This window comes from Scyliorhinus canicula, chromosome 2 (assembly GCF_902713615.1).
Source record: "Scyliorhinus canicula chromosome 2, sScyCan1.1, whole genome shotgun sequence".
Taxonomy (NCBI): Eukaryota; Metazoa; Chordata; class Chondrichthyes; order Carcharhiniformes; family Scyliorhinidae; genus Scyliorhinus; species Scyliorhinus canicula.
Genome location: NC_052147.1, coordinates 14,270,152 through 14,292,086, shown reverse-complemented (window position 1 = coordinate 14,292,086; position 21,935 = coordinate 14,270,152). Strand labels below are relative to the sequence as shown.

The following is a 21,935-nucleotide window of genomic DNA, read 5'->3' as shown; positions in this document are numbered from 1 at the left end:
TTCGATCCCAGCGCCCTGGGTCATTGTCCATGTGGAGTTTGCACATTCTCCCCGTGTCTGTGTGGGTCTCATCCCCACAACCCAAAGATGTGCAGGGTAGGTGGATTGGCCACACTAAATTGCCCCTTATTTGGAAAAAAAGGACACTTTGAATAAAGAAAAAAGGTTCCCAATGAGTCTCGTGGAGTATGAGCGTCCCCGCTAAGGGCCGGAGCCCCCTTATCAGTGGGAGAGGAAAGCAGACTATTAAAATCTTGGTCCAAGTGTGAGGCGGAGGGCAGCTGGTCCCTTCTGGGACCTGTGTACATAGTATTTCGAAACCTCTGTAAATAAACCTTTTGTTCACAATACTTCCTGTGTGGTTGCTTCTGTGAACTCAACAAGAAACAAGGTATAGCTTTAAGCAAGTTTAATTTTGTGTTTCTGTGTATGGTGGCTAAAACATCAGTTAGCTTCATGTTGAACAAATGTGCCTGCTAGTCTGGGTTTTGGTTTCAGTTCAAAATTTGCCTGCATTGTAATTATAGGTTTATGACGTAAAGTCATTGATAGATATCAAAAAACTAAGCTGTTGCTTAGCAACCAGGGGCTCACACTGAAAGGCATAAGCACTTGTGGTTCAGTTGTAACCAGGAATCTGAGGAGAAAGCAGCTCTCACAGAAACTGCCAGCAGAGAGGCAGGGCATTGGAGTAAGATGCAGAAAGCAAGTCCCAGAAGTTAAAGAAGGACAGCTTTTCATTCCCTGGTTTCCAGTACTAAATCCCAGGAAAACTAAAGTTAAAGGAACAAAGAACTGGAATCAAGGGACTGTCCACTGAAGTTAAATAAAGGAGCAGAGAGAGGATCCTAGTTAAAGACAGGGCTGAAAGATGCGGACTTGGTGAGGTTGGCCAGCGAGATGCCAGACATCTGAAGTAATCCTAAATTGGAGACACCTTAATACAGCCTGAAGAAGCAGTAATGTTCTGTTGGTATGGCTGAGTACCTGGTGGATTGTGTGGAAGCTTGAACACATGTAGCAATCCAAGTTAGTGGAATACTGAAAGGAGGGACTGAAGTCCTGGAAGTGGATCCTTGGTGAAGGCATCCGAGAGAAAGCTTTGTTTTGGAGAAGATTATGAGGTGTGTTTTTCGAGAGTGGAGGTTGGAAACACTTGCGTGGAAATCAGAATGCTAGTGAGACCAGTTGGCTCACAGTGTGATAAGCATCTGGTAGCATTTGCTGATAAGACCACAGAAGTTGTGGTGGATGGCATCTACCACTTGGTTTCAGAGTGTGGTCTGTCTGACCACAGTTGGCTTATTGATTTACACGGTCTGTGTCCTTACTGAGAACATTATAGTACAAGAAATATTGTAACTTATGTTAAAAATCTGTGAAGATATAGGTGGGGTGAAAGAATGTTACATTATAGTCAATCTTTTCATGTTTAATAAATGTTTTATTCTTTTGTTAAAAATTAATTGGCAGTGCTGTGACTGTTCATCCACATCTCTAAACAAAAAATAAAAGTTATGGTCTATCGAGCCAGGGTTCCATTCTGGGACCTGACTGTCTAGCATTATCGGGTGGATTGGCCACGCTAAATTGCTCCTTAATTGGGTACTCTTATAAAAAATACATTTAAATGTTTTAAGCATTACATTATTAGATTCAAGATGGTGCCAGAGCATGGCGACTCTCTGCGAGTTCTCTCAAACAGACCCTTTTCTTTTGTCTATTATGTACGTACAGTGTACGTTCCCTTGACGGCAAAAATTACTTTTCACTGTACTGCGGTACATGTGACAATAAATATTAATCAATGAATCGGCCACAACAGTGACCGAGCTTAAAGAGTTCATAACCAGCAGCTCCAATGTTTCATCTGCTCATCCCTTTTCTTCCCCTCCCCACAAAAAAAACAACAAAGGACTGGAACAATCTTCCACCAGCCGTAAATGAATCCTGAGGGGGTTCCTGGAGACTGAAGGAAAATCTGTTTATCTTTTAATATTAACGTGGCCATTGACTGCACTCGTGGTGTGCCTCCTACGATAATTCCCTGAAGGGCGGAAGAAAGGCGATGAAGGGAAACTTTTTACCGACTGCCAATCTTTCTCATCCCCGCCACTGACCCAACCAGATGCCGCCAAGTGATGACAGATGCGTGCGGAGTCTGCACCCTCTCCCCCGTGTCCGCGCGGGGTTCCTCCGGGCACTGCCCTTTCCTCCTCACATGCAAAAGACAAAAGCGGGTTAGGTGGATCGGCCACTGCACTGTAAATTGCCCCTTAGTGTCTAAGGTTGTGCGGGTCAGGCAGGGGTTACGGGCCTGGGTGAGGTGCTCCTTCAGGGGTGGGTTGGGGGGAAAGGATGCAGACTCGATGGGCTGAATGGCCTCCTTCTGCGCTGCAGGGATTCTGTGAACCTGTCAAGTGTGCTGGGGAGCGGGTGTCTTTATCGAGTTCAGGCACTTACTTTACAGTTGTGTTGAGCTCTGGAAAAGTCGACGATCCCCACCAGGTCGGGCGGGGGTTGGCGCCTCTTGTAGTATTTGAAGAGCCTCCTGAAGGCGTCTTCTCCCTGCTCCAGGAGGACGGCCGCCATCAGCCCGGCGGCGGCCATTACTACAACAACAACAACAACAACAGCCTCACAACCGATCACAATTTTTGATCGACACTACCACCTCCCCCTTCCGCGGTCTTTCGACAACATTTATATTGAACTCTCGGCAGCAGCGTCCCGTTAATTTTCGGCTGGGCCCTGAAGGTCAGGGGTCAGCGCCCGGCGGCCGTTACAAGATGGCGGCGGCAGCTCCTTCCAGAAGGAGCTTCGAGATTTTCGTGTCGCGGATCCCCTGGACCCTGGCCAGCAGTGAGTGCGGCGCCTTCTTCAGTGTTCGCTCCTTTGTTTATGATTTTTTTTGGGGGGGAGGGGGGTAATTTGTGGACTGGATGAAAGGACAGACCATGGCGGCGATCTGTGATGATCCCTCAGCGACGTTAAATACACAAAAAGGGCGGGGAAAAGCTGAGCAGCGCTGACAGCATCTGCGGAGAGAGAAGCAGAGTTAACGTTTCCATCAGAGTGGTGACACTTACAAAGGGGGGGGATGGTGATTGTTCCAGGAGGGGGGAGGTGAATACTCATGGCTGTAAGATGATGTGATGGGGAAGCCAATACTGCTGGCTTTAAGGAAAAAAGGGATTGATGGTTGGTCCTTAAGGCCTGCTCCACCACTCGGTGAGATCATGGCCGACCCTTATGTGGCCTTGACTCCCCTTTCTTGCCTGCCTGCCTGTCCGCCCCGCCCCCAACCCTTGTCCATTACCAAGCACTAGCTTTTGGAGAGCAGCTCCTTCATCAGGTGAGCTATGCTCTGAAAGCTAGTGATTCGAAACAAACCTGTTTGCATTTAACCTGGTGTTGTAACACTTCTTACTGTGTCCACCCCAGTCCAACTCCAGCATCTCGTCAATTACGACATTGATGAGATTCAATGACCTGACCTCCACTGCTCCTTAGTAGACATAATTCCCAACTTTAACCACCCCCCACCTCCTAAAGAGATTTCTCATCTCCATCTTAAATGGGAGACCACTTATTCTTAAACTCTTGACCCATGGTTTTGGATTTTCTCCACCAGCGGAAATGTCCTCCCAGCATCCAACTCCAAATATGTTTTATGATTCAATAAGAAGTTAACTTATTATTTAATTTTCATATCCGTATTATAACCTGGTATGGTGCCGGTGTCTGAAGTTCAGTTTCACGCTGCTTGTCCCCCAGACCCACTGGGTCTTTACCTAAGGTTTGGTGCCAAGGGTACATTGCAATTAAAGATGAGGGACATATGGCAAAGGTGGTTTGAAAGATGAGTTTGTGCAATGCTTTCATGACAGTTTCCTGGATCAAAACATTGTGGATCCAACGAGGGATAAATAATTTATTTAGTTCTTGTATTGCACAGTAAACAGGGATTACTCAGTAAACGATCTGCTGTGAAAAATGATCACAATACAATTGAATTCCATATTAAATTTGAAAATGACAGTCCAGCCATGAACCAGAATCTTAAACAAAGCCAATTATATGAGGGGAAAGAAAGGTGGCTTTGAATGTGTAAATAGACTAAAAGGTATAGCAAAAAATAAACAGGGGGAAACTTTGAAAAAAGCAATTCAGTGTTCATCAAAATAATGAGCAAGAAAGATCCATCTTGGCACAATAATAATAAATAAGTAGAAGTATAGGAGTAGATTAAAAGAAATATATAATGTGGCAAAGAATAATAGTAACCTTGAGGATTGGGAGCGTTTTAGAAACTAGCAAAGGGCCACTAGAAGGTTGATAATACTTGGAAAATTAGAATATAAACATGAACTAACTGAAATATAAAAACAGATGGTAAATATTTTTATAAGTGTATTGAAAGGAGAGTAGCTAAAATAAACGTTAGTCCCTTAGAGGCAGAGACCAGACAAATGATCAGAAATGAGAAAATGGCAGAGACACTGAACAAATATTTTTGTCTGTCTTCACTGGAGGGGATACAAATTGCATGCCAAAAATAGAAGGCAATCAAGCGACTAAAAAGTGAGGAAATTATGGTAATTAAAATCAGCAGAGGAGTACTGGAGAAACCTAAAGGACTAAAATCCAACAAATCTCCAATTGGCTAAGGTGGTCTGGACGATTGAGTTTGTAGAACAGATTCCTGGGTCAATAGGTTGTGGATCCAACTGGGGATATATATTCCTTTTTAGTTATTTGTTCATGGGATATGGGCATTACTGGCTAGGCCAGCATTTATTGCTCATTCTTAATTGCCTTTTAAGAAGGTAGTGGTGAACAGTCTTCTTGAACTACTGCAGCCCATGTGTTATAGTAACAGCCACTGCTGTTAAGAAGGGAGATCCAGAATTTTGACCCAGTGACAGTGAAGGAATGGCGATATAGTTTCAAGTTAGGATGGTTTGCGACTTAGAGGGGGACTTACAGGTGGTGGTGTTCCCATGCATCTATTTCCCTTGCCTTTCGACGATGCAGAGGTTGTGTGTCTGGAAGATGCTGTTGAAGCAGCCTTGGTGAGTTGCAGTAGTGCACCTTGTTGATGGTACATACTGGGTGGCATGGTAGCATAGTGGTTAGCACTATGGCTTCACAGCACCAGGGTCCCAGGTTCGATTCCCGGCTTGGGTCACTGTCTGCAGAGTCTTTGCGTTCTCCAGGTACTCCGGCTTCCTCCCACAAGTCCCGAAAGACATGCTATTGGGGAATTTGGTCATTCTGAATTCTCCCTCTGTGTACCCGAACAGGCGCTGAAAAGGGATGTCTAGGGGCTTTTCACAGTAACTTCATTGCAGTGTTAATGTAAACCTACTTGTGATGATAAAGATTATTATTATTATTGCTGTTACTGTGTGTCAGTAGTGGAAGTTGTCCTGGAAGTTGTCAAGCTTCCCGGGTTTTGTTGGATTTGCATGCATCCAGGCAAGTGGAAAGTATTCCACCACACTCCTGACTTGTGCCTTGCAGATGTGGACCGGTTTTGCGGAGTTGGTAGGTGAGTTACACTCTACAGCATTTCCTGTCTCTGATGTGCTCTTGTAGCCACGGTATTTTTTTTGGCTGCTCCAGTTCATTTTCTGGTCAATGGTAACCCCCAGGATGTTGATAGTGGGGGATTCAGCTATTGGGAGATGGTTAGATTCATTTTTGGGGATGTTCATTGCCTGGCACTTGTGTGGCATGAATGTTCCTCGTCACTTATCATTCCAAGCCTGGATCTTGCTGTCCAGGTCTTGCTGAATTTGGGCACTGACTGCTTCAGGTTTCAAAAGGAGCTTGGAGATAGCTGCAGAAATAGTGGATGCAGTGGTTATGATTTTTCAAAATTGTCTGAATTTTAGAATGCTGATTATAGGTTAACAAACATGACAGATATACTAGAAGAAGTGTGAAAATAACAAAAAATTGTGAGCACCAGGGCAATTAGCCTGACATCAGTTGGGGAAATGTTGGAATCTATTATTCAGGAAACCATAATGTGCACTTGGAAGATCATAGCATAGTTGTCAGAAAGGGAAATCACATTTGATAAATTTATTGGCGTTCTTTGACGATATAATAGATAAAGGAGGACTAGGGGACTTCCGGTGACGGCGGGCGGGAGGTGGCCGCGCAACGGAGGGCTCCCGACCGGGAACGGCATTTTCGAGGCTTTAAGCCCGGTCTCAAGGTCCACGGAGGCGTCAAAGGCACGGAGAAGGTGCAGAGGAGGCACAGCAGAAGAAGATGTCAAGGGTCAGTAAGAAAACGGCCATTAAAAGAACAGCTGAGGGCCCGTCGGGGAGTGGAGAGGTCACCAGGGAAAAAGGAGGCTGGAGCACCAGGGGAGGCCGCATTGCTGAAGGCTGAAGAAAGGTAATGGCTGTTGAATTCGAAAGGCAATTTACAGAACACCTGGAGGCGATGAGGTAGGAGATGAGGGAGGTTTTGAGTGTGCTGGTGGAGGAGGCGATTTCCCGGTGACGACGGCGGTGGCGAGCGCAGTGGCGGAGGTACGGGCGCAAGGGGAGGCGCGCTGAAGGTAGTGGAGGGGACGGTGGCGCAGAACGGTGATCAACTTGCCTCGATGGGGAAGGAGATGCGGAAGGTGATGGAGATGAACAAGGTTCTGCGAGGAAAATTGGAGGACCTGGAAAACAGGTCCAGGCGACAGAATTTGAGGATTGTGGGGCTGCCTGAAGGAGTTGAAGGGCCGAGGCCGACGGAGTATTTTGCCGCTATGCTGGCAAAACTATTGGGGCAGGGGGAGGATCCCTCCTGATATGAACTGGATCGGGCTCATCGGTCGGGGAGGCCTGTACCAAAGGCGGGTGAGCCGCCAAGAGTAGTGACTTTGTGCTTCCGTAGGTACTGTGTGAAGGAGAAGGTCCTGTGCTGGGCCAAGCAGAAGCGGGTGGTGCAGTGGGCTGGAGCTGGTATACGTGTATACCAGGACTTTACGGTGGAGCTGGCGAGGAGGCGGGCTGCTTTCAACCGGGTGAAGAGGGCACTGTACATCAGCAAGGTGCAGTGCGGCATTGTATATCCAGCGAAGCTGAGGGTGACTTATAAGCTCAAGGATTTTTATTTTGGAACGGCAGAAGCAGCGGAGGAGTTCGAAGGCAGGAGGACTATGACAGAACTGAGAAATTGAGATACGGCCATGTGCCGATGTAACCTCAGGACTGTATTTTCTTCTTTTTTGTCTCTCCTTTTTTGTTTCACTGCGTGCGGGTGTATGGGCTAAAGGAGCCAATGTTGTATATATTTGGACAAGGGAAGTGATGGGACTTGCACTAGAAGTGAGGGCTCTTTTGGGTGTAGGTGGATATGCGGGGTGTGTGTGCTAAAAGGGGATTTCTGGGTTTTCCTAGGGCCGGGCAAGGGAGAAAGGGACCTGGGCAGGGGCCTCCGCGCTGGCCGGTTTAAACCGGCCAGTGAACGGGAGTGAGGTGGGGGGAGGAGCTGCAGCCATCGGAGCCTGGCAGAACAGGGTCCGAGTGGTCCAGCCGGGGTGGAAAGTTGGGGGGAGGAGTTTTACAAGAGGCAGTGGGCGGGAGGAGTTGGAGGGGAGGGTTTACAACTCTTGGGTATCACATACGGTACTCTTTCAGAGGTTGGATGACGTTGAGTGGGTGGGTGGGTGGGGGGGGGGGGGGGAAGAGTGGATTCTAGGGTGACAATGGGCGGGGGGGGGGGGGGCAGGGAGGAGTGGACTCTAGGGTGACCATGGGCGGTCCTGGACTCCTTTCTTTTTTTCTCTTTTGTTTTTTGTTTCCACCGTGGGAGGGTTTGTTTTATTGGATCCATATATTGACAGGTGGGTTGTTTGGGGTGGTGGGAGGATGGGATCGTTGTTATTGTTAAGGGGGTTGACTTTGTATTTGTTACCGTTTACTGTTTGGGGGTGGGGTGTGAATTTTGGAGGAAAATGTGAAAATGGAGAATAAAAACATTTATTAAAAAAAATAAAGGAGGACTAGTAGAGGTAGAAAACTTGGATTTCAAAAGACATTCAAAATGATGCCACACAGTGTTAATATCCAAGACTATGGCTCAGAGAGTTGGGGTAATATATTAGCATGCATCGATGATTGGTTAATGGACAGGAGGAATAAGGACAAATGGGCATTTTTTAGGTTAGCGGGATGTGACTAGTGAGTGCCGCAAGGATCTCTGGTGCAGCCTGAGATATTTACAATTTATACAAGTGATTTAGACAAAGGACTGAGAGTAATTTATCAAAGTTTGTTAATAAAAAGCCAGGTCAGATTGTAAGCTGTAAAGAGGATCTGCAAAGAGATGTAGACGGGTTACGTGAGTGGGCAACAAGATGGCGGATGGCACATGATGTGGGGCAATGTGACGTTATCCACTTTAGCAGTAAAAATAGAAAAGCAAAATAAATTTGAACAGGAGTGAAATTTGAAAATGTTGATGTCCAGAGGGACTTTGATATACTTGGACAAGGAAGGAATACAAATTTAATACTCAATTACAGCAACCAGTAGGGAAGGCAAATGGCATGATTGCCTTCATTACTAGTAGATTGGAGGACAAGAATAAAGAAGTCTTGATACAATTATACAAAGCTTTGCTGAGACCTCGCCTGGAATATTGTGTGCAGTTTTTGTTTCCAAATTTTAAAGAAGAATATCGTGGTATTTGCTTTGGAGGCAGGACAGCAAAAGTCCACTAGTTGGTTCTTGGGATGAGGGTTTTCCTTTGAGTGGCTGAGTAAACATTGCCTGTTCTCTAGAGCTTAAAGGTGAGAAGTGATCTTGTTGAAACATACAAGATTCTGAAGGACTTAGACACAGAGAGGTAATAGAATGTAAATGTTGCCACGGTACTGAGGACCATGGGCTGCTCTCCCCTTTGAGAGCTGACTGTTGGCGATTTAACCTGAGTGTCACCATGCCTCAGGTGAGGGGCAGGGTTGGGAAGGCGGGCCCTTCATGAATAACCTCAGCCGGGACAGGAATTGAACCCGTGCTGTTGACGTCACTCCGTGTCATGAACCAGCGTCCAGCCAACTGTGCTAACCAGGAATTTTGTGTGAATGTATTGTACATTGAGTACACTCCAGGCTGGGATGAGTAGATAAGAGTTTTGATCTCAGAATCAATGAATGTGGGGTGCTGGTGGGAAAGTGGAGTCGAGACATGACCACCCATGACCATATTGAATGGCAGAGCAGGTTTGAGGGTGATATTGTGTATTCTTCTTATTTCCAATGTTTTTATGTAAGTGTGCTTTATATAATTTAGTCTTTTGAGTGTTTAGAAGATTATCAAATTAAATGTGCCCTCTATATCTCTGCAGAAGAAATCAAAGAATATTTTGGACAATTTGGACTTGTCAAGAAATGTCTTCTTCCATTTGTGAGTATTTAATTAGCTGGTTAGCATTTTTGGTCTGTTATAATGTAAATTGGAGATTGCTTTATATTCCGTGGCCAAGATTATTCTGTTTCTGGGTGGAGTTCACAAGTTCGTGATGCAGTATTAAGACACTTCTGGTAAGTGATCTTGAATATTTCCAATATCTTATTTACACAAATGGATATTCCATTTTTAATGACGTGAGCTAATTTGAAGCTATGACAAATTGTAACATCCTTTAGGACTACAAAAGGGTCAACAGGATGGGCAGATAGGTCACAGATGTAGTTTAATTTTGAAAAAATGTGAAGAATACATTTGAAAGGGCAGCACGGTGGCCTAGTGGTTAGCACAACCGCCTCACGGCGCTGAGGTCCCAGGTTCGATCCCGGCTCTGGGTCACTGTCCGTGTGGAGTTTGCACGTTCTCCCCGTGTCTGCGTGGGTTTCGCCCCCATAACCCAAAAATGTGCAGAGTAGGTGGATTGGCCACGCTAAATTGCCCCTTAATTGGAAAAAATAATTGGCTAATCTACATTTAAAAAAAAAAGAATACATTTGAAGAAAGAATATATAAAGAAATGCATCCTCAGTTGATATTGCAAATCGAACAGAGGAGTGGAGGTGTGGGGTACAAGGGTTATTAGTAGCAAGAAGGGCAAGCCGAAAAGACCATTCTGTAAAAAGCAAATTACACCCTGGTTTTGTATTTGGGGGGAATAGAATACAAAGGCAAAGCTGTAATGTTGAACTTGTACAAATTGTTAGGCTGAGATTCTGTATACGATTTTGGACATGGAATATAAAGGATACCGGAAGCTTGGATGCAACGTTGCCTGAAACAGAGCAATGGTGAATGATTGATTTTCACTGGAGGGATGTATATGGTGGGGTTCTCCAGGGATTGGGACCAGAATCAATGTTATTTAGAAATTATATATTAATGATCTAAACTTTGGTATACATGTTTTGATGTGTAGAGGAAGAGGACGTAGACTGTTTGGGCAGTCATGTGGCAGATGACATTTGATGTATAGGGAGGAAACACGAGGAGTGGGTGCAGAAAGAGACGTGGAGATATATGTGCATAAACAGTTGAAGATGGCAATTGAGGTAGAGAAAGCAGTTAAAAAGGCACATGCGATTTTGGTTTTATAATTGTTGGCATAGAGTACAAAAGCAAGAAAATTATGATGAATCTTGACAAAACACTGACTTGGCTTCAGCTGGAGTATTATGTCCCATTATTGACACCTACTTTAGTGAGGATGCAGAAAAGATTTATGAGCATAGTTCTAGGGCTGAGAGACTTCTGTTTATATGGATAGCCTGGAGATACTTGGGTTGATCTCAAGGAAGAGAAGGTTAAGGATGTTCAAAATCGTGAGGGGTCTAAAATAAAGTAGATGGAGAGAAACGTTTCCCAGTGGCAGAAGAGTCAAGAAGCAGAGGGTACCAATTTAAAGTGCTTTGAGAAAGAACCAGTGGTGACATGAATGTTTTTACGTAGCAAGTTGGTTGACTCTGTCAAGAGAATGTGGTGGAGGCAGATTCATTCGTAGATTCATAGAAAATGTACAGCACAGAAAGAGGCCATTTGGCCAATTGTGTGACTTTCAAAAGGGAATTAGCTGATTTGTCCTTTTGGTAGGTATGTATGTGAAAGGCTGAATATCCTCCTGTGCTGAACTCATTCTCGGATTTAATGATGGTATGATTTCAAAAAACATAAGATAAAGTCACTGAATTATTACAGTGGGTGAGAGCATATAATTAATTATGAAGAGAAACCCGAGAAGTTTTAGCCTTTTTATCATGGGTGAGTTTTCAAATGAGGTGTTCATAGTTGCGCAGGATGACATTGCTTCATAAGAACTTAAGAAATAGAAGCAGAAGTAGACCATATGGCCTGCTCTTGTCATTCAATATAATCCTGGGTGAGCTGGTTTCAAATCCACTTGCCTGCTCACTCCTCATATTGATTCCTGAAGGGGGCCACTGGTCAGGCACAAATTTAAGATAATGATTAAACGGGTCAGAAAAAAAGTTAAAACACATTTGTTTTAGAATGTGAAGTTCTCCACAATAAAGTAATGTTGAAATACGTGATTTTAATTGTATCAGTTGATGAAAAGGACATATAATAAAAGATATATGGTGAGGGAGGAGAGTAATATGACGGACGGCGTAAACACTTGTGCAGGTTTGATGTGCTGAATATGTGCTCCAGTATTCCATGATTCCAGACACGAGGGAGGGGTAGGTAACACCTACTGGTTAGTGGATGAGTAATCCAGAGACCTGCTCTAATGATTCAGAGAGACAAATTCAGATTCCACTATGCAACTGGGGAATTCAAATTCTATTAAATATGGAATTTAAGGGCAGCACGGTGGCCTAGTGGTTAGCACAACCGCCTCACGGCGCTGAGGTCCCAGGTTCGATCCCGGCTCTGGGTCACTGTCCGTGTGGAGTTTGCACATTCTCCCCGTGTCTGCGTGGGTTTCGCCCCCACAACCCAAAAATGTGCAGAGTAGGTGGATTGGCCACGCTAAATTGCCCCTTAATTGGAAAAAATGATTGGCTAATCTAAATTTAAAAAAAAAAATATGGAATTTAAACAAATACAGTACTTGGTCACCATCGCTGATATCATAAAAATCCATCTGGATCACTAATGTATTTCAGGGAAGGAAATTTGCTGTCTTCATCTGGTCTGGCTTTTAGGTAATTTGGATATTCTGAATTCTCCCTCTGTATACCCAAACGGGTGCCAGAATGTGGCGACTAGGGGCTTGTCACAGTAACTTAATTGCAGTGTTAATATAAGACTACTTGTGACAATAAAGATTATTATTATTATTATGTGACTTCTGACCAAAGCAATGTGGTTAATTCTTTTTTTTATAAATGTATTTTATTATAAACATGTATCAAAACAGGTTACAGCGAACAAACATCTCGGGAAACAGGGCAGCAGGGAAGATGTTACCAATGAGGTGTATCCATAACTAGGGGTTATAGTCTGAGGATTCAAGGTAAACCAATTCGGACAGAGATAAGGAGACATTTCTTCACCCAGAGTGGTGAGCCTGTGGAATTCATTACCACAGGAAGTAATTGATGCTAAAACTTTGAATATGTTCAAGAGGCGGCTGGATATAGCACTTGGGGAGAATGGGGTGAAAGGCTCTGGGGAGAAAGCAGGATTAGGCTATTGAGTTGGATGCTCGGCCATGATCGTGATGAATGGCGGAGCAGGCTCAAAGGGCCAAAAGGCCGCCTCCTGCTCCTATCTTCTATGTGTCTATGAAACATGCATCTCTACAATCTACGTGGTTAATTCTTAACTGCCTCCTACACTGGCTATGCCACTTTACGTAAATAAATTTACAAAAAACTGCAGTTAACGTGATGAACTTTATAAATGATCTCTGCTGATTACATTTAAAGTTTATCAGTCATTCAGCCTGTGTTGGTAAACAAGCAACTACCTTTATTGGATTTCATTGAAGTTGAAGCTGACACATCTGCCACTAGGCAAATTAATCTGTAACTACTTTTGTGAAGATAGCATGTTTCTTTTATTGAGACTGTTGCTTAACACACCTACAGTATTTGAAATCTGCTTCCACTCCAGACTTAATATTTTAAACAGCAAATCAGAATTGCCAAGCCTTGTGGGCTGCATGTAATCTGGACTGGGATTTGGACACACTAATCTTAAATCATAAATGACACTAACAAGAACTGTGGGACACTGATTAAGTGTACCCATTATCATCTTAACGGGCAGGATTACAGTACAGTTTGGAAGAATGTTATTGTGTATTGGGGTGGCATGGTAGCAGAGTGGTTAGCACTGTTGCTTCACAGCACCGGAGTCCCAGGTTCGATTCCCGGCTTGGGTCACTGTCTGTGCGGAGTCTGCACATTCTCCCTGCGTCTGTGTGGGTTTCCTCCGGGTGCTCCGGTTTCCTCCCACAAGTCCCGAAAGACATGCTTGTTGGGTGAATTGGACATTTGGAATTCTTCCTCTGTGTACCTGAGCAGGTGCCGGAGTGTGGCGACTAGGGAATTTTCACAGTAACCTCATTGCAGTGTCAATGTAAGCCTAATTGCGACAATAAAGATTATTATATTTCATTCTCTGCACCATCTGTGAGTAATAAAATTCTAGCATCCTAGATTTTCTTGAGCACAAAATCAAGTGCAGTACTGAAGGAGTGTTTCACTGTCTTTCGGATGAGATGTTTAACCAAGGCTGCATATGTCTGCTCATGTGAATGTATGCAGATCCTGTGGCACTATTTTGAAGAAGAGCAGGGGACTTGCCCTGGCCAATATTTATCCCTCAATCTGTATCACTAAAACAGATTGTGTGGTTATGTATTTCTGTTTGTGGCAGCTTGTTCTATGCACATTTGCTGCTGCCTTTTTTACATTATAATAGTAGCTAGACTTCAGAAGTACTTTGCTGTTAAGTGCTTTTGAGATCTCTGGTTGTTAAAATAACTATATAAATGCAAGTCTGTCTTCAAGTAGAACTTCTTCAGCACAACTCTTATATGGTGTGCTACTATTGTCCAATCAACTTGTTTAAAATAGATCTGAGGCTCGAGGAGTACTGCATTAACCTAATTATGTATTATGTATGACACTGACTGCTTCATTTCAGGTCCCATTCAAGTCCTTTATTTTAATACATGGGGGATTGCATCCAAACTTGCAGTTTATATATAGATGATAGCAATAAAAAATATACTGTGGTTACTGGAAATCTGAAATAAAGAGAATAATGCTGACAAAACTCAGACCTGGCAGCATTTGAGGAGAGAAAGAGATTTTAAAAATAAATTTTTGAGTACCCAATTTCTTTTTTTCCAATTAAGGGGCAATTTAGTGTGGTCAATTCACCTACCCGGCACATCTTTGGGTTATGGGGGTGAGACCTAGGCAGACACTGGGAGAATGTGCAAACTCCATACAGTGTGACCCGGGGCCGGAATCGAACCCGGGTCCTTGGTGCCGTGGGGCAGCAGTGCTAACCACTGCACCACCCTGGAGAGAAACAGCGTTAACGTTTTGAGTCCATTAATTCTTCAGTGGGCCAATCCTTTGTCTGGTTACCCTCTTGCTCCTTATATACGAATAAAAGGCTTTGGGATTTTCCTTAACCTTGTTAGCCAAAGATATTTCATGACCTCTTTTCAGGCCTCTTTATTGCGCGTTTGAGATTTGTCCTACTTTCCCGATAATTCTCCAAAGCCTCATCAGTTTTAAGTCGCCTAGATCTTATGTATGCCTCCTTTTTCATCTTGGCTAGTCTCACAATTCCACCCGTCATCCATGGTTCCCTAATCTTGTCATTTCTTTCCCTCATTTTCGCAGGGACATATCTGTCCTGCACTCTAATCAACCTTTCCTTAAAAGACTCCCACATTTCAAATGTGGATTTACCCTTAAACAGCTGCTCCCAATCCACATTCCCTAGCTCCTGCTGAATTTTATTATACTTGCCCTTTCCCCAATTTAGCACTCTTCCTTTCGGACCACTCTCGTCATTGTCCATGAGTATTCTAAAACTTATGGAATTGTGATCGCTATTCCCAAAGTAATCACGACTGAAACTTCAACCACCTGGCCGGGATCATTCCCCAATACCAGGGCCAGTATGGCCCCTTCCCGAGTTGGACTATTTACATACTGCTCTAAAAAAAACTCTCCTGGATGCTCGTTTCAAATTCTACTCCATCTATGCCTCCAACAATACACGAGTCCCATTCAATGTTGGGGAAGTTAAAATCTCCCATCATGACCACCCTATTGCTCCTACGTTTTTCTATAATCTGTCTACATATTTGTACCTCTACTTCACACTTGCTTATGGGAGGCCTCTAGTAAAGTCCCAACAATGTTACTGCAGCCTTCCTATTTCTTAGCTCTACCCATATTGCCTGTGCTTGAATCCTCCACAGTGCCCTCCTTAATCACAGCTGTGATATCATCCCTGACCAGTAATGCAACTTCTCCACCCCTTTTACCTTCTCTATCCCTCCTGAAGCCTGGGATATTTAGTTGCCAAATATAGGTGAGTTCAGAAGTGTTAGATGTCTATTCAGAAGGTGAAGTGCTGTATCTCCAGTTTGTGTTGGGCTTCACTAGAACATTGCAGCAGGCTAAGGATGGATATGAGCATGAGAGCAAGATGGTGAGCTGAAATGGCAAGCGACTGGAAGGTTGGGGTCATGCTTGCAGACTGAGCAGAGGTGTTCTGCAAACCAGTCACCTAATGGGAACAGTGAATTCAGCAGATGAAATTGAAGGAGATGCAAGTGAAATGCTGCTTCACCTGAAAGGAGTGTTTGGGGTCTCGGACAGTGAGGGATAGTTAAAGGGGCAGGTGTTGCACCTTCTGCGATTGCATGGAGGGAAAGGTCCCTACAGAAGGAAAGGTGTGTTTGGCAGTGGCATTGTGCTGGAGTTGGCAGAAATGGTGTAAAATGAACCTTTGAGTGCAGAGGCTGGTGGTATGTAAAGTGAAGACTAGAGGCACCGTATCATTGTTTTGAGAGGGAGCAAAAGGGGTGAGGGTAGAGCTGCAGATGGGTTGAATGCCCGATCAACCAATGGGGAAGTGGAGGGTGACCTGCAGTTTAGGAAAAAGGAAGAAATGGCAGAAGAATCATTTTGGAAGGTACCATCATTAGAACAGATGTGGTGGAGGTGGAGAAACTGGTAGAATGGGATGGAGTCCTTGGAGGAAGTGGCGTAAGGAGCTGTAGTCAACATAGCTGTCGGAGTGGACTGATGTAATTGTCAGGTGAATATCGTGACAGCAGTGACAGACAGCTACATGGAGTTTCTAGTTGGAATATATTGGATCCAAGTGCATGTTACTTATGCTGAAGCAGGATTGTTTAGTGGGTACAAATAATTGTTCCATTTGTCTGCTTATACTGTCAAAACAATTCCTTTTTAAAAAGTGGTATGTGCTATGTCACTTAAACTCCATATTCATGTGAGAATAGCTTGGTTAATTATTTCAAACTAGCCTGAGAGCTACTCTGGAGCCATGCAGCCTCAGTAAACCACACCAACTACAATGAGTTCACACATTAACTGATTTAAAGCTTCTGATTAATCCAGTGTTTAGGTTCAATAAAGAAGTCTTCACATTAACAAGCTGCATGAAGAATTCTAGGTGTTTGGATCTGTCAATTTGGTGTTGGCAAAACAAACTTCCAATGATTGAGTAGGGAGCAACTCCTGTGAACTGCACAGTAATATTCATTGTTTGATGATGCAATCAGCTGCAAATTATTTTCCACCAACAGCAACGTACAGATTTATAAAATGCTATTAAAGCGTGAGAATGTTCCAAGTTGCTTCAGTAGTGAGGGAAGTCGGTGCAGTGCTCGATAATCTATACAGTTTGAAAGGGTACAGTAAGAGTGGGGACCACAAGTTTGGTCAAGGAAAAAAAGTTACATTTTTTTTTCAGGCGAGACTAAAGGACGGGCTGGAGGGGTTCTGGGAGAGAATTGGACATGGGTGGCTGAAAGCGCAACTGCTAAAGCTCAGGTGAAGGAGGATTGAGGGCTAAGAACTTTTGATACATTTGGCATAGAAGCCTCTGAAAAGGGGACTTGATATGGGATAAGATGCAGAGGGATTTGGATGAACTGGCTGGTAATGTGCAACAGAGTAATCGAGTCAAAGGCATAGCTATGGAATGTAGTAGTTAAGCTTAAGTAGAAATAGCCAGTCTTAACAAGGGACTGGGCAAAAACTGAACTTGGTGGTGGTTAAATGGCATATCTTCGTCAGCCTGAGAATATAGATTTTGTGGAGAGGGCGATATGACCTGCACCTAAATAGTAAATCTCTTAGTAGCCTAATGGCACAGATGGAGGTGGTGGTGTATCACTGGGTGGAATGAGCATGCACAAACAGGTCTGAATGTGAACCATAGGAAAATTTCAGATGAAATAATTAGTCATCCTTTGCTGGTACAATGTTAAATGTATGCTGCCCCAATTTATTGGACTAATGTTCTGGAAATGGCAATAACTTGGAAATTTGTCATGTTCAGCACTATGCAACTTTGTATTGCAGGACAAAGAGACTGGATTTCATAGAGGATTCTGTTGGGTTGGTTTCAATACAGAAGAAGGGCTTCAGAATGCACTGCAGAAGGAACCACACCTCATCGAAGGTGCAAAGGTAGTTTCAAAACTGTGCTCAAATCTATGGGTTACCAAGTATTGTAATCCAATTATCCAGAAGTGGTTTAGGCTTATGTTACTTGGTCTCATTTTCAATTTCTCCCTGGCTAATGCTTAATGGCTAAAATACTTTGTGTGTTGGGTTTACAGCTGACATTGAGAAACCACAGGATGTTTAATGTGGAGGGAAATTAACAAGTTTCAGAGATGTAGTACAAGGCACCCGAGATTGGGCAGAATAAAAACTTTACAGCTATACATCATGCAGACATTCAGGCTACTTCCATCCTCCTCGATAGTAACAAACCTCAAAAGCACAAGAATTTTTTTTGTTTTATTTTAAAAGTGAACAGAAGTGCATTACCAAACAGTGGCACCAGCCAGCAACCTATGATACAAAGGCAATTTTATCCAACAGCTGAGTGCTGTCTGCTACCCAGCCACCTGGTTAGCATTCAAAGGAGGTAATTTAAACTTGTCAACTAACCTGGCCATAATTAGTTGAGTTTTAACGGTACAATTTACAGCAATACGTTCCATGGGGATAATGTTGGTATTATATTAAAGCAGAAGTAGAAATTGGATAACTCATTAAAAATTTATTCTCTTCACAGCTTCAAGTTCAGAGAAACAAAAAATTGTTTCAAGGGCGCAGACCAAATAAAGTCACCGAATCAGCAAGTTGACACAATATGGAGGGTGCAGTTAAAGCTGTTTTGTCCTAATTAAATTAAAGATGGTGATTTAAACACTTCTTTGACGTCTTGCTTTTTTTTTTAATAGTCTTGCAGACCTAGGGTGCTTATTATAGTTTTTTTAATTAGGAAAAGTGGCCAGACTGAATTTAACTTTACAGAAGCATCTCTGTACATCGAACTCCCATTAGAGGACTATCAGGATTTCATGATATTCAGTATTTGCAGAAACAAGGATCTTGTGCTATAAACACAAGGCTACACCATATAAACAGTCCATTATTCCTTTCTTCGCTTCTTTCCCTCATGTTCATATTCTTTTGAGCGACCACTTTCAGGCCTCTTTGAACCACCATGTTGCTTGGCTTCCTCCAAGAACTTGTCCAGACCAAAGGGATCTTCTTCATCTCTCTCGAATTGAACAGGGCCTTCGCGTCGCTGCCTGCGGTCTGTGCCAGAGAATTCTCGGTCGGGGACAAACCTAAGCAAAAACACAATTGTTTACATTGAAATGCATACACCACTTCCAGCAGCTTAATCCTTGACGTACATTAACTAATGGAGTTAATGTATTTAGGTTAAGTGTGTGTCAAGGCAAATACATCAATGCAATTTTATAAGAATCCACTAAATAACCAACACCAGAATGCAAACACAATGGTTTCTGGCAAGTTCACATTCCCCAACTATAAGATTTAATCATGCTATGTGCATCTTTATTTTTTTTTTTATAAATTTAGATTACCCAATTATTTTTTCTATTAAGGGGCAATTTAGAGTGGCCAATCCACCTACTCTGCACATTTTTTTTGGGTTGTGGGGGCGAAACCCACGCAGACACGGGGAGAATGTGCAAACTCCACACAGACAGTGACCCAGAGCCGGGATCGAACCTGGGACCTCAGCGCCGTGAGGCGGTTGTGCTAACCACTAGGCCACCGTGCTGCCCTAGCTATGTGCATCTTTAGATGACAATTTACAGAAAATAATCCACCAAAGCCTGAATAGGTCATTGAAAGGGATCTTCGGATGAAGATCAACAAAATACTAGGTTTTGGGATTTGTGAAGATTCCTAAAAACGGAGGAGTTTAAAAATAATTACTACACAACTTTCAGATGAGCAAGAAACCAATTTTGGATGCAAGACTTTTGACATGATACTAGCTTGAGCTTCTCTGCTGCCAAGTTTGCTGTTGACACAACCACAGTGGGTCAGATCTCAAACAACGATGAGTAAGAGTACAGGAGAGAGAATCTAATGGCATGGTGAAACAACAACAATCTCTCAATGTCAACAAAACTAAGGAGCTCGTCATTGACTTCAGGAAACAAAGTATTGAACACAAGCCTGTGCATCAATGGTGCTGAGGTGGAGATGGTTGACAGCTTCAAATTCCTAGGTATGCACATCAAAGGTCTGTCCTGGTCAACCCACGTTGACGCTACGACCAAGAAAGCACCTATCCTTAGGGAACTCGGCATGTCCACGTTGACTTTTACCAATTTTTACAGACGCGCTAAGAAAGCATCCTATCTGGCTACAGCACAGATTGGTATAGCAACTGCTCAGCTCAAGACAGTAAGAAACTACAGAGAACCGTGAACACAGCCCTGTCTGTCACGCAAACCCATCTACATGTGCTGCCTCGGGAAAGCGACAGCATAATCAAAGACCCCTCCCACCCAGGTTATCCTCTCTTCCACCCTCTTCCATTGGGCAGGAGATAAAAAAATCTGAACATGCACTAACAGGTTCAAAACAGCTTCTTCCCTGCTGTTACCAGATTCTCGAATGGACTGAACTGATCTCGTCACGCATCTTCTCTGCTTAGTATTCCGTATGCTTCACCTGATGCCTGTGTTTCTATATTTACATTGTGTATTTATGTATGTCCTATTTTTTCAGGTATGGAATGATCTGTCTAGACTGTACACAGGACAATACTTTTCACCGTGCCTTGGTACACATGGCAATAAATCAAATCAAATCTACACAGTTTAAACTGAGGCATACAGTCAGCCTGTGGTAGAGCCAGTTAGCGTTGCTCTGAAATTAGATTCCAGCAGACGGGCAACAAAGGAGAAACGTGAGATTCTTCGAACCGTTCCCTACTATGACAGTGGACCTGAATGGAGTGAAAGATGATACAAACACATATCTCTGTACTAAACACCCGACAAGTTTTAAAAACAAAAATCAAACTTACCGACTATTTTTCATAAGTGTGTCTAAATCATCACCATAAGTTTCTTTATCAGCATTCTTGGTTGGTCTGTAGACATTTTGGGCCATATCTTTGCCAGTTCTCCATGGCTGATCATAAACATTGTAAAGCTCATCCTCTCCTCCTGCGAAGCCACTGTCCATACCCTGGCAACATAAAACAGGACAATGGTACTCAATGCATTTTTAACTGAAAATTAATCAAGGTGTTGCTTATTTCATGTATATTTAAAGAATGCAGTTTTGGGTTTATCCGATTTTATTTCAACAATCTGCCAGATTTAATTTGAACCTGAAAGCTAAACTGATTAAAAATGGAGCATGTTAACTCTACTGAATTAAACCTGCAGTTACAATAATTACCCGACCTACAGCACAGAAACCCCAAATGCTAAAAAAAAATCATCTTTCTGTAAGGGGAAAGACTAAGGATGTGTGAAATGCTCTGGGTGACTCATGGGCCGAATGGCCCCCTGCACTGTAAATTCTATAATTCAATTGAGTTCAGATTATTTTTTCCCTGTATAACACAAAAGCACTGATCACGGTGGCAGAATTGGGAGCCATCCGCAGAAACACAGAACATCATGCACAGTAGCATATTTCAGTGTATTGACTTTTCTCCCTGTTGTGTACTGGTCAGCTGACAACACTTGCTTTTTTGCTTTCACTACTACATCAGTCAAATAACAACAAATTGTATTCATATAGCACCGTTAACCTAATAAAATATCCAAACATGCTTTGTAAAGACATTTTAAACAACGTATGACACTGAGGCACATAGGAGACATTAGGGCAGATGTCCAAAAGCTTGGTCAAAGAGACCACGATGTGAAGGGAGGACAGTGAGGCAGAGAAGTGGAGGGATTTAGAGAATTCAAAGCTTGGGTCCAATCCAACTGAGGCACGGCCACCAATGGTAGAGTAATCAAAATCAGAGACATACAGGAGGATGGAATTGGAGGCGGAAAGATACCTCAGAGGGTTGTGAGGCTGGAGAAGATAAGAGATACAAAGGGGCTAGACCATGGACGAATGACAATCTTAAAATCAAAGAGATGATTAACCAGAACCCAGTGTAGATCGACGAGCACAGGGATGATAGGTGAATGGTATTTGATCTGAGTTAGGACATGGACAGCAGAGTTTTGGATGACTGTAGGTTTAGAGGGAATGTGGGAGGGCTGTTACCTCCAGGCCTGCTCTAACACAAGGCAAAGTTGAGGATTTCAGCAGCAGGAGCTGGGAAAGGGACATGTTACAAAGGTGGAAATTGGCAGCTTTCGGGACAGCATGGCCGTATGGTTGAAAGCTAATCTCAGGGTCAAATATGACACTAAGGTTGTGAACCTGGTTCAGTTTC

General features: G+C 43.3%; 3 protein-coding genes across 3 annotated transcripts in view; 1 reads left to right on the top strand and 2 right to left on the bottom strand.

Annotated features, from left to right (window-relative positions):
• alkbh1 (alkB homolog 1, histone H2A dioxygenase) overlaps positions 1-2,654 on the bottom strand; it is a 48,156-nt gene extending 45,502 nt beyond the window's left edge. The window contains exon 1 of the mRNA XM_038773772.1: positions 2,464-2,654. Within this exon, the coding sequence (XP_038629700.1) occupies positions 2,464-2,610 (147 nt within the window). The 5' untranslated portion in view covers positions 2,611-2,654. The remainder of the gene's footprint in view (positions 1-2,463) is intronic.
• Positions 2,655-2,706: 52 nt separating this feature from the next.
• On the top strand, positions 2,707-18,403 carry LOC119950896 (SRA stem-loop interacting RNA binding protein). Its single transcript, XM_038773813.1, has 4 exons — positions 2,707-2,862; positions 9,364-9,422; positions 17,540-17,647; positions 18,264-18,403. The coding sequence occupies exons 1-4, from the start codon at positions 2,790-2,792 to the stop codon at positions 18,333-18,335; spliced, it is 312 nt and encodes a 103-aa protein (XP_038629741.1). The 5' UTR covers positions 2,707-2,789; the 3' UTR covers positions 18,336-18,403.
• The window catches only part of snw1 (SNW domain containing 1), a 29,441-nt gene continuing 25,470 nt past the window's right edge, over positions 17,965-21,935 (bottom strand). Inside the window, exons 13-14 of the mRNA XM_038773758.1 lie at positions 20,553-20,716; positions 17,965-18,825 (exon numbers count right to left, since the gene is read on the bottom strand). Coding sequence (XP_038629686.1) covers positions 18,624-18,825; positions 20,553-20,716 — 366 coding nt within the window. The 3' untranslated portion in view covers positions 17,965-18,623. The remainder of the gene's footprint in view (positions 18,826-20,552; positions 20,717-21,935) is intronic.

Bases quoted from the DNA above. Each gene is read 5' to 3' on its own strand.
- LOC119950896 (XM_038773813.1), top strand. From the start codon at position 2,790: ATGGCGGCGGCAGCTCCTTCCAGAAGGAGCTTCGAGATTTTCGTGTCG. The intron at 2,863-9,363 runs GTGAGTGCGGCG...ATATCTCTGCAG, and splicing joins CCCCTGGACCCTGGCCAGCA to AAGAAATCAAAGAATATTTT. The intron at 17,648-18,263 runs GTAGTTTCAAAA...TTCTCTTCACAG, and splicing joins ACCTCATCGAAGGTGCAAAG to CTTCAAGTTCAGAGAAACAA.